Here is a 13,972-nt window from a genome sequence, read left to right as displayed (position 1 = left end):
GATAGATGATAGATGGATGGATGGATAGACAGACAGACAGGAGACAGAGAGCCAGATAGTTTAACCCTCACAGCAAACATGTAAGAACTATTATTCTCTTTTTTTGTGAATGAGGAAACTGAATTGCAGATGGGGAAACTGAACCTAAATGATGGTGAGTATCTTGTTCCAGGTAATAGAACTATTCAAATTCTGGTTTGGTATTCACCTTCAAGTCTTATCCTAAAACCTGTGATCATAATCACTACTGTTTCTTATGAAATTGAATTTCTTGATTACATGTGAAATGGGGAAATGCTAAATTCTAAGGTTGAGATAATTAACCCTCAAAGATATATTGTTACATTAAAGCCCTAACCACCAACGTGATGGTACTAGGAGGCAAGGCCACTGGGAGGTAATCGGGATTAGATGAAGTGATGAAGTCCTTATGAGTGGAATTTGTGCTGTGTAAAGTGTTCTGACAATATGCTTGGTTCTCTTCTCTACCATGTGAGGATACAAGACATCAATTGCCTAGGAGCCAGAAGAATGCCTTCATATGAACCTGTCCATCCTGACACCCTGATCTTGAACTTCCATTCTCTTGAATGAAAGCAATGCAGACTATAATATTCCTATTTATAGTAGCATGAACTAAGATATATAATAACCACAAATATTACTGGTATCCCATGCCCACTGCAAGTCTCTTTAGAATGCTCTTCATGTACAACATCCAAGATAGGAAAGGGTTCCAGATCACAGGTGGATAAGGAAAAATATTAGGTGGGAATGATTTGAATCCTACTTTAAGCTGTATTTTATTTCACCTTTACCAAGTGTGGAAGCCTGTTTTCAGGTTCCTCATGGCTTTACCCAGCAGGTCCGTATAGAGAGGATGATTGGACCACGGGCCTGAGTGTAGGCGTCTGAGATGATCTGCACTTGGCTGTGCTGGGGGGAGGTCTTTTGCTTCACCCCTTGGTGTTTCTATAAATACCTTAGGGCAGAGATAGTCAGGGCGGGTTGGAATAGGTTCTAGGTAGGCCCTCTGAGGCTATCCTTTATTTTCTATCTGTTTATCTCCACAATCTAACCTTCTATCTAATATTTCCTGCTGCTCACACTCAAGAAAACTCTGGGGAACTGTGGGGTTGGTGGGTAAACCCCTGTAGAATGGTACCCAAACAGGGACTAAAAAAAGGGTTGGGGAGGACTAAAGACAAAGTAAAATGCTGTGGATATCACTCTGTATAAATAAAATGCTGATTGTCCAGTAGCCAGGCAGGAAGTATAGGCAGAACAAAGAGAGAGGAGAATTCCAGGAAGTGGAAGGCTGAGGGAGACAGATGCTGCCAGCTGCCCGCCATGACAAGCATGTGAAGATGCTGGTGAGCCACGAGCCACGTGGCAAGGTATAGATTAATAGAAATGGGTTAATTTAAGATAAAAGAAGTAGATAACAAGAAGCCTGCCACGGCCATACAGTTTATAAATAATATAAGCCTCTGAGTGATTATTTTATATGTGGGTTGTGGGACTGTGGGGGCTTGGTGGGACCTGGAGAGACGCTCTCCAGCTACAGGAAAATAATAGTTTTATTTCAGAGTTTTTGGTGAAAGTGTGTTGTCAGGCCCTGCCAGTGGAAAAAGAGGGCATGCCTGATGTTATGGAATATATATATAGTATGTTTTATATATATTATTAAGGGGCAGGGGTTTTTATCCTCGAGAGAAAAGGAAAAAAATGGATTGGAAGGATGTCTGATGCTGCAACGCAAGAATCTCTTCTATCCTTTTCTCAATTTCTATCTGTGAAAAATAAGGAATTAGAGTGTAGCAATATAGTGTAGGAAAAACTTAGAAGTATAAGATCGTGTAGAAAAAATTTAAGATAAATAAGGCAATTAGACAGAAAGACTCTTCAGTTTTCTAACTTTGGGGGCTATGAACGCAAACTGGGGGAAAAAACTTTCTTTGAGTTTTACAAGTAGTAAAAAAGCTCTTCTTTGAGCTTTTCGGAAAGAAAAAAGTTTCCTATGGAAGCTTTTGACCTGGGGACAGCGGAAATGCTAAGTCCAAGTGGCAGGAGAAAGTGATTTCTCCCTGAGGCAAAAATGCAGGTGTAAAAAGCCAAAAAGGTTAAAGTTCAGAAGTTTTGGGGGGAAAAAATCTTTCTCTTAAACTAAAAAGGTTTTCTTGAAAAACTTGGGGGGAAAATCTCTCTAAAAAGCCTTAATCTTTCTTTCTCAAATTAAAAGCTCTTAAAAAAAACTTTAAGCCTTTAACTTTCTCACGCAGAAGGACAAAAATTAGAATCACCTGAATGTGAATGTATGAGAATTAGCTGTGATTAGCTCTAATGGAAAACAATAAACCTCTTAAGACAGCAAAACCTCTGTAAGTTCTTTCTTTCAAGCTTTAAAAATCCTCCCTGCAATGCAGGAGGCAGAGATCAGTTCCTAAAAACCCCTCTTCTTAGCTCTGTCTCTTCAAGCTAGTAAAATAAAAGGCAGTGGGTCAGAATACCCTGAGGAAACACTTGGGAGAGTGTAGGTAAAGAGCCACAAAGAGCCCAATAGAGCAGGAAACTGTTTACATGGGAAAAGCAAAAAAGCCAAGCTTTTCAGTTACAGCTGAATTGAGGCATCAAGGGTTTTGTTTGAGGACTTGTCCGAATGAAAGGGTGCTCCTAATTGACCTTATGCAAAGATCTCCTGAAGCAATGCAAACTCTGTTAAGCATTGTATCCTAGCTTCTAACCAACAACTGAGAAGCAACTAGCCAGCAGTCTCTCCAAGCTGGAGTGCATTTGGGGCATACTAGGTTCCTTGAGCACAGAGCTGAGGCAGGAAGGTGCAGGACCCAGGGGGAAATTGCTAAAGAACAAAGCTAAAGCCAGTGGGAACAGCATAGTTGTCCGTTTTCCCACAAGTTCCGGGTTGATAGGTCCACAGCTGCAAAAAGAAATCTGAGAAAAGCTTTCCTATCAGAGAAAAGACCTTTCTGGGAAAGCAGTAGACCTGAACTGTGTCTGAAGCAGTCATGCTGCCGAGTCAGAAGTTGTCTGGGGAAAGAGGCCAGCCAGGGCAGAATGGAGAACTATCCAGGAGTAAAGCTTTCTTTTCTAACCAGAAAGCTTTGTTTTGGTGAGATGAGGGAGCGTAGCCCTAAGGGGTGATTTTCTCTGGCAAAAGCTCTGTTCTTGAGCACCTGGACAAAACAAACGCAACCCACTGAGGGGCTGGGCCAAGTGAAGGCCTGATGAGGCAAAACACCTGTCATAAATGCGAGTTTAGGGGGAACAAAAACCTCCCTTGTTAAAAAAAAGCAGAAGCTTGATTTATGAACACAAACCTCACAGACCCTGAAAACAGAAACAGCCAAAAAGCCCCTACCTTCAGTAGCAGGGAAAGCCGCCACTTTAGTGTCAAAAACTGTTTCTGGGGCAGAGGGAATAAACTGAGACCAAAATGGGAACTGTCAGGGAAAAACACTCTCTGAAGAAAAGGAGAAGGGACAGATTCTGCCCCAGAAAATGCATGACCTGAGAAAAGCTGTTAGAGTTTGAGGCAGATGGGGCGGGGGAGCCCCTACCTCCAAAGGCAGCTAGCAGAGGTACAGAGCCGCAGACAGATAGCTGAAGCTCTGCATCTGAGGGGGAAGGAACAAGCAAAATGAGAATAAGATCAGTGGGGAAAAAAAAACTCTGAAGGAGCTATGGAAAAGCTGTTGTAAATGCTTTTGTTTTTCACTGACTGGCTACAGCAAACACAAGCCCTGAGGAAAGTTGCTATCAGGAATGCCAGCCTCAATTCATGCTAAGGTGCGGTTCTGATCCGGGGCCAGTGTCGGATAAAGCAGAGACACCTGTTGAAGCCAGCTGAGAAGAGAACAGAAATCTCACAATGTTCTGTAATTGAAAACTTAAAATGCTTGTTCAAATCTCCCACTGCAAAAGCAAAAAAACTTGGTTCAAACCTCCCAGGCAAAAACTTCATAAGTGACTTTTGGACCTGGAAAAGAACTATGGGAAATGGAGTCCATAAGCTATCTCTTGACAGTGAGCTGATGAAGAGAAATGCATTCTGGGAAATGTAGTTTTTCAGCTAAAGATGGTGATACTGTCCAAAATGTTTTCAGCTCAGAATAAAATTTCTTCTCAAAGCAATGCTAGAAAGCTTAATCTTGCCTCTTGAGGACTCAGATTAGACAAAAAGCTACCTATAAGAGCAAACAAGCCACTTTAAAATCCTTAAAACAAGGGAAATCAGTTATATACTGAACATTGTCTTAGCTATGAAGAAACTTAGTGGAAAATAAAAAAGTTCTTTGCCTTTTGACCAAACAACCTGCAATGAATGATTCCTTTGCAAATCTAATAAGACAAAGAAACAGACATTCCAAAAGAAATGACTGCCTTATAGATGAGAAACAAACTTCAGAAAATCTAGCTGTCTTACGAAATAGAGTTGCTTCACCTGAAAGTTCCTAATAAAAAATAAATGCTAAATATCACAGCTGCTAATAACAATAACAAGGGTTAAAGCTAATGAAAAGAAATGATGAAAATGCTTTCTCAGTAAGCTAACGAAGGATATGTTTCCTGAAAGAACATCTATGTTCTTGACTCCTTTGAAAAGTAGCAGTTTTGGTAGAAATACTGGGTTAATAAAAATCTATCAAAACATCAGCATTGTTAAAGAACTCATGGAAAATACAGCTTTAAAATTAAGAAGCACAGGGACAAATAACCAAATGAATGGAAGCACAGGATCTATGAACCAAAGGCTGAGGGGCCCCCAACTGGGTCAGGCCCTCTGAATAGGGTGAGACAGTCATTTGGCTTGATCTGTTTGGGAGGCAGCTGTGTGTTGGTGCCGGGTCCTGGGCTCGTTGCATGAGTTGGCTGTTTGAATCCTGGGACTTATGCAGGGACGCTTGACTCAGTCTGGGAGGAGGGGACTGGACCTGCCTGGACTGAGTCTACCAGGTCGATCCCGGTCCTGGGGGAGACCTTGATCTGGAGGAGGTGGGAATGGGGGGTGGGCTGGGGGGAGGGGGAGGGGGGCGAGAGGGGGAGAACAGGGGAATCTGTGACTATTATGTTGAACTGAATGGTGTTGTAAAATAAAAAAAAATTAAGAAGGTAGAAAATTATATCAGAGTCTGAGTGTAAAAAGCAGCTAAATCAATTTTCCTGATATCAAGGTTCCATCTTGCAGTCTGGGGATAGTAGGAGAATAAAGAGGCTTCCAGACTACTGAGGAGTTTGAGACTATTGAAAGTAAGTTTCAGCAATGTTTTCAGAATTGTTGAAAGATGCAGGTCTAGAACCCCATTCCAATTTAGACAACTATCTTCCCCTGTTGGGAAATTGAGTTGCCAGTTAAGCAATTCAGAAACAGAATATTTCTTACAAGGTTTTTCTTTCTTTTTTTTGGGTTTGCGGTAAACTGACATAGCTCTTAATAAAGTTGTTATAAAACATCTGAAATGCATAGCAACAGAAGTCACTAAATCCCAGAGTTAAGAGAGCCATTAAAGAATTACACTCTTGTTTCAGTCTATCAAGAACTTTTGGAATATCAAAGCTGTCTGTAAGCTCTGAACTTTAGAAATGATATGCGTACTTCCTGTCTAGTTAAAAGAATCTTTCTAATAGAGATAGTGATAATAATTAAGAGTAAGATGTTGCTGGAGGGCTTCTCTCCAGCTTCCACCAAGCCCCGCAGTCCCACAATCCACATATAAAATAATCACTCTGACGCTTATATTACTTATAAACTGTATGGCCGTGGCAGGCTTCTTGCTAACTGTTCTTTTATCTTAAATTAACCCATTTTTATAAATCTGTACCTTGCCACGTGGCTGGTGGCTTACCGGCATCTTTACATGCTGCTTCTCCTGGCGGTGGCTGCAGTGTCTCTCCCCTTCTTCCTGTTTCCCCAATTCTCCTCTCTCCTTGTCCTGCCTATACTTCCTGTCTGGTCACTGGCCATCAGTGTTTTATTTATATAGAATGATATCCACAGCAGTAAGAAGTAGAAAATTAAATCTTTAGGTGTTTGCTAAGTTAGATATATGCTAATAGTAGCCCTATATAAGTTTGTAAAATAGATCTATAGAGTTTCTTTAAGGATATAAGCTTGCAAGGAGTATCTAAGGTTGTCTTAAGACATGTAGCAACAAGCTTGTAAGAAGATGCTAGTTGTAAAAGATGAATATAAGAGGTAAATGAGAAATATATCCGCTAAAGTAGTTCTATAGTTTCCTTAAGGAGTATAAATAAGTAGATGTTAATGTTATATATGAGTTTGTAAAAACGTGTAAATGTTGAATATGAGTCTAAATGCTTTGCAAGGTATGTTATATGAATTTGTAAAAAAGTGTAAATGTTGTGAATCTATGCTTAATGTACATGGTTAAAAAAAAAAACCTAAGATACAGAAGTTAGTGTCCTAGTAGATTGCAAAGCAGGCAGTCTGAGTGGTTTCAAAGCTCCAGAAGCCACTAAGAAGCTAAAATGGTGGATGCCAGAACAAGCACAAGGCATCTGCAGCTGAGTTCCATGGAAAATCAATGCAACACAGAAAAACCTGAGCTAACAGCAAAAATGGTGCAGTTTAAAATATTAGTGTAACTAAAAAAGTCTCTGGCTTGAGAATGAAAGTTGTAGAGACGCTTGTTTGAACTAAAATTGTTAACTGCAAAATTTTGGTTGTAAAACGTCTCTTCATATTTGGAAGTGAAAGTCTGATACCAGAATTTAATTTTTTGAACTTTTTGAACTTAAAAAAAATGAGATAAAACTACAAAGATTTTTGTTATGGATTTCTTCCTATTTGGAAGGCTCATACCAGAATCTATTATTTGAATTTTGGAACTTAAGAAATGAAATGAACAATAGTGATTTCATTGCAATGGGACAATTTTGAATTTACTTATAGTAATGACCTGGGAACTGTTTTCTGGAATTATTTTGTGTTAAAAATGGAACTGTTTAAATGAAGAAATTTATTGTTTCTACCCAGACTCAAGATGCAGTTTTGTGCATGCACATATGCTTTATTAACTGATTCATGAATTGTTTTGTGTTAAAAATGGAACTATTTTATGGAAATGTTTTTGTAAAAATGGAATTACTTATAGAACTGGTTTTGTGTTACAAATGGTACTGTTTAAATGGAAAAGTTTGGGATTTCTAACTAGGCTTGAGATTTTGCTTAAAGAATTATAAAGAAAAGGTAGAGTTAATATTCCTTACTCTATTTAATTTATTTAATTTAATTAAATTATTTGAGTAGATTAATGTTTTTATTAAGAAATGCAAATGGAGTATACTAAGAGACTACTTTTTTTTTTTTTGGTTTTTTTTTCGAGACAGGGTTTCTCTGTGTAGCTTTGCGCCTTTTCCTGGAACTCACTTGGTAGCCCAGGCTGGCCTCAAACTCACAGAGATCCGCCTGGCTCTGCCTCCCAAGTGCTGGGATTAAAGGCGTGTACCACCACTGCCCGGCTATGAGACTACTTTTAAAGTGTAAAGAGTTTTATTAAGAAACTGCTTTTGGATGTTTTATTAAAAGTTTTCAAAGTGTTAATGGTTAGACTGAGAATATTGCATTTTAATATGGGTTTGTAGGAATTGTGTAAGTTTGGGTTTTTCTAACTAGGTTTGAGATTGTTTAAAAAATTATAGAGAAAAGGAGGAGTTATGAGTGAATTAAGATTGAAAGTATGTTTGTAGAAATTATGTTTAACCTGTTGATATTAATGCACCCTGGTTTCATGGAGTTAAGGAAATATATTTAAGTTTGATGTGAATACATCAGAAGTTTTTCCTGTTTTGTTAGCAAGAAAATTCAAATGGTTCTATTAAGACTTAAAGTTTTAAGAATGAGAAAATTGTAACTATATATAGTACCATATATGTTAATTCAAATGGTGAAGAGTTTGCTTTGAGTTGTAAGATTGGGAGAATTGTGACTATATATAGCAATATTTATGATAACCTGTTACTGGTAATTATGAAATGCAGGATTCTTTAAGTTTGCAATTGCATTAAGAGTTTTTGGTTTAGAAAAAAAAGACTGTTATAGTCACCTTGGACCTAATTCAAAAGAGAAATGCCATCTTTATCATCCTCTACTCCCATACTGGGAGGTGTAACAGCTACGGAGATTGCTATAAGCCATTAATAATGAGTTATTTTTTATATATTAAGAAAGGGGAACCTGTGGGAGCCCATTTTCAGGTTCCTCGTGGCTTTACTCAGCAGGTCCACATAGAGAGGATGATTAGGACCACAGGCCTGAGTGCAGGAGTCTGAGATGGTCTGCGTATGGCTATGCTGGGGAGAGGTCTTTTGCTCTACCCCTTGGCATCTCTTTAAATACCTTAGGGCAGAGACAGTCAGGGCTCCTTGGAATAAGTTCTAGGCCCTCTGAGGCTATTCTTTATTTTCTATATGTTTATCTCCACAATCTAAATCCTTCTATCTACTATTTCCTGCTGCTCGCACTCAGGAAAACTCTATGGAACTGTGGTGTTGGTGGGTAAACGCCCTGCAACCAAGATAGTTGGGAATTGACAGACACTTAGAAAAATGACTGCATATATTATATCCTTTGTAAATATGTTCAACTGTAGGTTACTCAGAGAAAGTCTAAAAATTGTATAACTTGTCTTTATTAGAATGGAAAGACAGAAAAACATTCAAATCAGGTTTTGCTATTTGGTGACAACTCTTCTTGGTCACATACTATTGTTATCAGCATCTTGCAATTTTGAACAGGGTCTTGGAATGTAGCCCAGACTAGTGTAGGAACTCATTAGATAAGCAAGAGCCCACACTGGCTTCTAATTCCCAAGTCTTCTGTTTCATTTTCCCAACTGCTTAAATTATAGGCATGACCCATGCCCTATCACCAGATGGAGATTGAGAGAGGAGCAAGAGGAAGAGGAAATTAGACACTAAATTCTGGTTTTAAATTAAAAGGACTAGATACAATGGGAAGAGGTTGGACTGTAGCATCAGGAAAATGAGCTAGAAATATGGCTCTGCTACTGACAAGTTATATAATTTGAAAAAAAAACTGTTTCCATCATGAAATGGGAAAAATTATCAATACATCAGAGATGGGGTTTTGTTTTGCTTTGTATTGCTGGTTGAATACAATATTTAAAGGACTCTATATCATAGTACATGCTTTATGAAGGGTAGATAACTGCTATTTTTACTTTTCTACCTCTGAACCTGGTATCTTTCCTTTGCAATGAGGCAGCTTATGGGTTGAATCATTCACATTGTATAGAAAGGCAAATCTCTGCAAATCTGTGACAGACATGATTATGTGAATAGACTGTCAAAGTGGTTTTAAACATTTGGCTACATTCTTTTTGATCATTGGTAGGATTTCTTTAGAAAGTATAACTATCACTCTTTGGTCCCACAAAATATTAATTGTCAATAATGAATACTAGCAAAGTTGTAACAGTGCTACAAGTACTACTTCATGCTTCATTTTCTCCTGGTACCTGAATTTAATAAAACCACAGATAGTGGAAACCAAGACTGACAGGAGACTGGCAGGTAAATAGCATGAGAAATAGGAGCTGATCCGCTTTATGTAGGTGTGACTCATACCTGTCAGTTGATAAAATCCTGAAAGGTACACTTTCCTCCTCCTGATAAAATAGCTCACATTTATAAAGTGATATTAAATGTTTCACTCAATCACATTGACAGTACTACTCTAGACCCACACATGTGGAGACTTGTATTATACCTACATGGTGATTTAAAAAGAAAAATCTCAGGCATCTAGGTCCCTCATAACCAAAAACGAAATTCAAAGCACACATAAGAGGGAGAAAACATTCAGGAAAACATGTAAGTTCAAAGTATCAACTATAATGTTCTAAAATTATTTAATAAAAATGAAAACAAAATTAAAAATTCCAAACAAACCTGCAGTTGATTCCGATTTCATCGTCATTTCAGAGGCAAGATCTTTTGGAAAAGTCACTGAATGTTTTAGGTCAGGCGTTTTAGCATGTACTTTGTCAGACTTTCCTACCTGTTTAGCAAAAACAGACATTTTCTTCAGAAGCAAATGATTTTACTAAAAGAATATAAAATTATACTATACCAAGTTATTTTGGGTCTTTCATTTATTTCCATTTTCTCTTTGATGTCTCTGTAGTATTATCAATATGAGCCAATGCTTACTCAAACCAAAATTAAATGACTACATTTTTGGTTTATTTAAAGTCTACCTTAGTTTCTTCCTTTGGTTCAGGGAGTGACTCTTTTTCGCTGCTTTTTGTCCACAATGACTTAATGGCTTGAAAAATTTGCTGGCTTGTAGTATATGCCTTTTTCCCAGTTATCTAACAAAGAAAAAGGGAGAAACTTTTCAATTCAGATCAGGTATTTTATATGAACACCTAGGTTGCAATCAACAATAAAAATATCAATGTCTAGTTCACATAAAATAAAGCAGTATTTTCAAAATTGTATATGAAAAAGGACTAGCTTCCTATAAAGAGCTAACAAATACATAATTTCTTTCATAATATAACATCAATTTAAATTATGCTTATTTTTTTTTTGGTTTTTTGAGACAGGGTTTCTGTTTTTTTCCAAGACAAGGTTTCTCTGTGTAGTTTTGGTGCCTGTCCTGGATCTCACTCTGTAGACCAGGCTGGTCTCGAACTCACAGAGATCCGCCTGGCTCTGCCTCCCAAGTGCTGGGATGAAAGGCGTGCGCCACCACCGCCCAGCTATTTTAATATTTTTATAGTGTTAAGAATGAACTCTGGGCCTTGCACATAGCACTCTAAGGAGCCACACCTCAGCCACTATTTTATTATTTTAAAATATTTTTTCAACTTTATAGAGGCAGTACAAATAAAAATTCTACTTAAGGTAAACAACATAATACTTTGGTATACATATACTTTTTTTTTATTCACTCCTATAGCCAAGCTTACCAACATAGGTATCAGCTCATGTAGTTACCTTTCATATGTCTGGGATGAAAACACTTAAGATCAAGTTCCTCTGCAAATTTCAGGTAGTCAATATATACATTTACTATAATTGCCCTGCTATAGAAAGACCTCATGAACTTTTTTGTCTCCTAACATTTTGTCCTATAACTTTCAGTATATCCAAACATCTCACTTCCCCATTTCCTTCCATTGCCAGCCCCCAGCAACCAGTATTTTGCAATTTGCTTTTCTGTTTTAGCCTCTCTAGATTCCACATGTGTGACACCACTCAAGATTCTTCATTCTGTGTCCTGCCATTTCTGATCTGGCCAGGTGGCTCCTATTAGAGGACTTTAAGTGAAAATTGCATCTACAAATTTTAGGAAGAAATATTTTGAGAAAATAAACAGGAGCCGGGCGGTGGTGGCGCACACCTTTAATCCCAGCACTCGGGAGGCAGAGGCAGGCGGATCTCTGTGAGTTCAAGGCCAGCCTGGGCTACCAAACAAGTTCCAGGAAAAGGCACAAAGCCACACAGAGAAACCCTGTCTCGAAAAAGAGAGAGAGAAAGAGAGAGAGAGAGAGAGAGAGAGAAATAAACAGATAACTGAGAAAAATAAGGTTTCTAAGATGCAATGACTGTTTTAAACTTTATGGATCTTTCTCCATTCGCTGAGAAATAAAAGACATCGATTAATTTTTTAGAGACTGACATTCGTTTCTGATAGAAAGATAGCTGGGAGTGACGGTACCTGTCTGGGAGATCCCGAGTTCCGTGTTAGTCAGTCTGGGTTAACTTCTACTAATAGCATTTTCCCTTTGAATATCTTTTGGTTCCTTCTTAATTTTCCCCATTCTTCCTCACGGTTACAGTATTCAACTACTAAGGTTTAATAGAGAACTTTACAAAATTACACTTTTGACAAACGTGTGTATTTTTTAAGCAATTTTTTATTCTTCAAATTAAAAAAATTTGTTTTTATTAATTGCATACTATCACTTGAAAAATTTAAGCAATTCAGGGTTGGAAATAAAACCCTATGGTAGGGTCTTGTCTAACATGGATGAGGCTCTATACTCATTCCACAGCATAGGGGAAAAAAGAAATAATACAGCATGAAAACAGGTATAAATGATGAAATTAGCATCCTATTCCTTATACATACAACTAGGTCATTCACAGTTGCAGTATTTTCTCAGAATAAATTCCTAGAAGTGAAATTTCTGGATTAAGAATCATTCTAATTTGGTTTTTGTAAGATGTTATCATATTGTCAAAAAGTTAGCAATAAACAGCAGCAATTTACACTTCCACCACATACATACTTTGGTTTTCTCACTCTTATTAGCTAACAGCAAAATTATTATTCCTTTAAGTCTTTATGAAGCTGAAAGACAAAAAATGAGCATCTATGGATGTGTACGCTCATTATAGGAGTACTTGTCTAACGTACATGATGCTTTATCCACAACACTGTTAAAAAAATTAAAAATTCCTGTAGTGGGTAGCCATTTCAGCTTGGATCTGGAAGTTCCAACCCCCACTGAGACTCTGGCAACTGTCACGCCTACGAGGCAGGGCCAGGGGAGGCGCCTGGAAATCTGAGAGCTGGATGGGCCAGCGCTCTCTCTGTGTGCTCTCTCTGTGCCGGGACGCTGAACGTTGGAGGTGAACTGAGCAGAGCTCCAGAGAACACCGCTGGATTGTGATATACCTTTCCCAGACCCTGCGACCTACAATTTTGAAGTCATCGTTCTTCACCATACATTTGCTTATAGACTGTTTACCTTGTTTACGTGAAGCCTTAGTCCTTAGGTTATTTCGGTAGATAAGACTTATAGATTTATAGTCACCTATGCCTGTCATCTCTATAGTTACGTTAGTTAGGTTATCCAGATTGACAGATACATAGGTCAGATGGACAGGTAATCTTCAAACACTTCATAGACCTAGAGAATATGGCATTTAAATAACTTACAATTCTGTTGACGTGAGACACAATTGCTCCTGGCTGTACCAATTGATCCCGAGAGAATGTTGGGCTTCTAAGACATTTCCATTTGGAAGTTTGTCTTTTTGGCACAAAATGGCCTACTGGGCAAAGAACTGCCCTTGCCTTGATGGCTGACAGTACAAATACAATGCTGTCCTTTCTGGACAAGTGGGACACAAGGAAAGCTGCTGTGGATATTGTTCTATATAAATAAAACACTGATGGCCAGTGACCAGGCAGGAAGTAGGTTGCCAGGCAGGAAGTAGGTGGGACAAGGAGAGAGGAGAATTCTGGGAAGCGGAAGGCTGAGGGGAGAGACACTGCAGCTACCGCCAGGACAAGCAGCATGTGAAGACACCGGTAAGCCACCAGCCACGTGGCAAGGTATAGATTTATAAAAATGGGTTAATTTAAGATATAAGAACAGTTAGCAAGAAGCCTGCCACGGCCATACAGTTTATAAGTGATATAAGCGTCTGAGTGATTATTTTATAAGTGGATTGTGGGACTGAGGGGCTTGGGGAACCTGGAGAGAAGCCCTCCAGCAACAGATATATAAAATCAAAATACATTGCCTAAATATAAGAAATTGTTTATGAAAAATGGAAAATATTACTTAGAGAAAAAACAGTAAGGACTCTGAATGTTGATATTATGATGCTAAATTTAATAAGTATTGATATTTTAAAAGCCAAATTGTTTAAAATATAACTTGCTGAATCTTTTCTACAAACTTACAACTTTGAACTGTTTTAACAGACTAAAATTTCAAGTGGTATGTTGTTGGGGTCCACAGAGATTTCCTAGCAGGATCTGAGCTTGCTTTATACAATAGGGCTCCATAAGGGGATGGATTGACCATGTGCATATTTACCAGGTGTTTGGAGTGGCCAAAATAATTTCTCCAATAAATTCCCCCAGTATCAAAATATACATGATCTCTTAAATTGACATTTATGCAACCGCTTATAGTAGAATATTATTTTAAGGTGTGTTATGTTT

At 38.2% G+C, this 13,972-nt stretch overlaps 1 protein-coding gene across 1 annotated transcript in view; it reads right to left on the bottom strand.

Moving 5' to 3' along the window:
* Window positions 1-13,972, bottom strand: part of Apool (apolipoprotein O like) — a 63,553-nt gene that overhangs the window by 4,794 nt on the left and 44,787 nt on the right. Inside the window, exons 7-8 of the mRNA XM_028874758.2 lie at window positions 10,260-10,373; window positions 9,952-10,060 (exon numbers count right to left, since the gene is read on the bottom strand). Coding sequence (XP_028730591.1) covers window positions 9,952-10,060; window positions 10,260-10,373 — 223 coding nt within the window. The remainder of the gene's footprint in view (window positions 1-9,951; window positions 10,061-10,259; window positions 10,374-13,972) is intronic.

This window comes from Peromyscus leucopus, chromosome X (genome assembly GCF_004664715.2).
Source record: "Peromyscus leucopus breed LL Stock chromosome X, UCI_PerLeu_2.1, whole genome shotgun sequence".
Taxonomy (NCBI): Eukaryota; Metazoa; Chordata; class Mammalia; order Rodentia; family Cricetidae; genus Peromyscus; species Peromyscus leucopus.
Note: the sequence above shows the minus strand (reverse complement) of the source record. Positions and strands in the feature narration are given on the sequence as shown.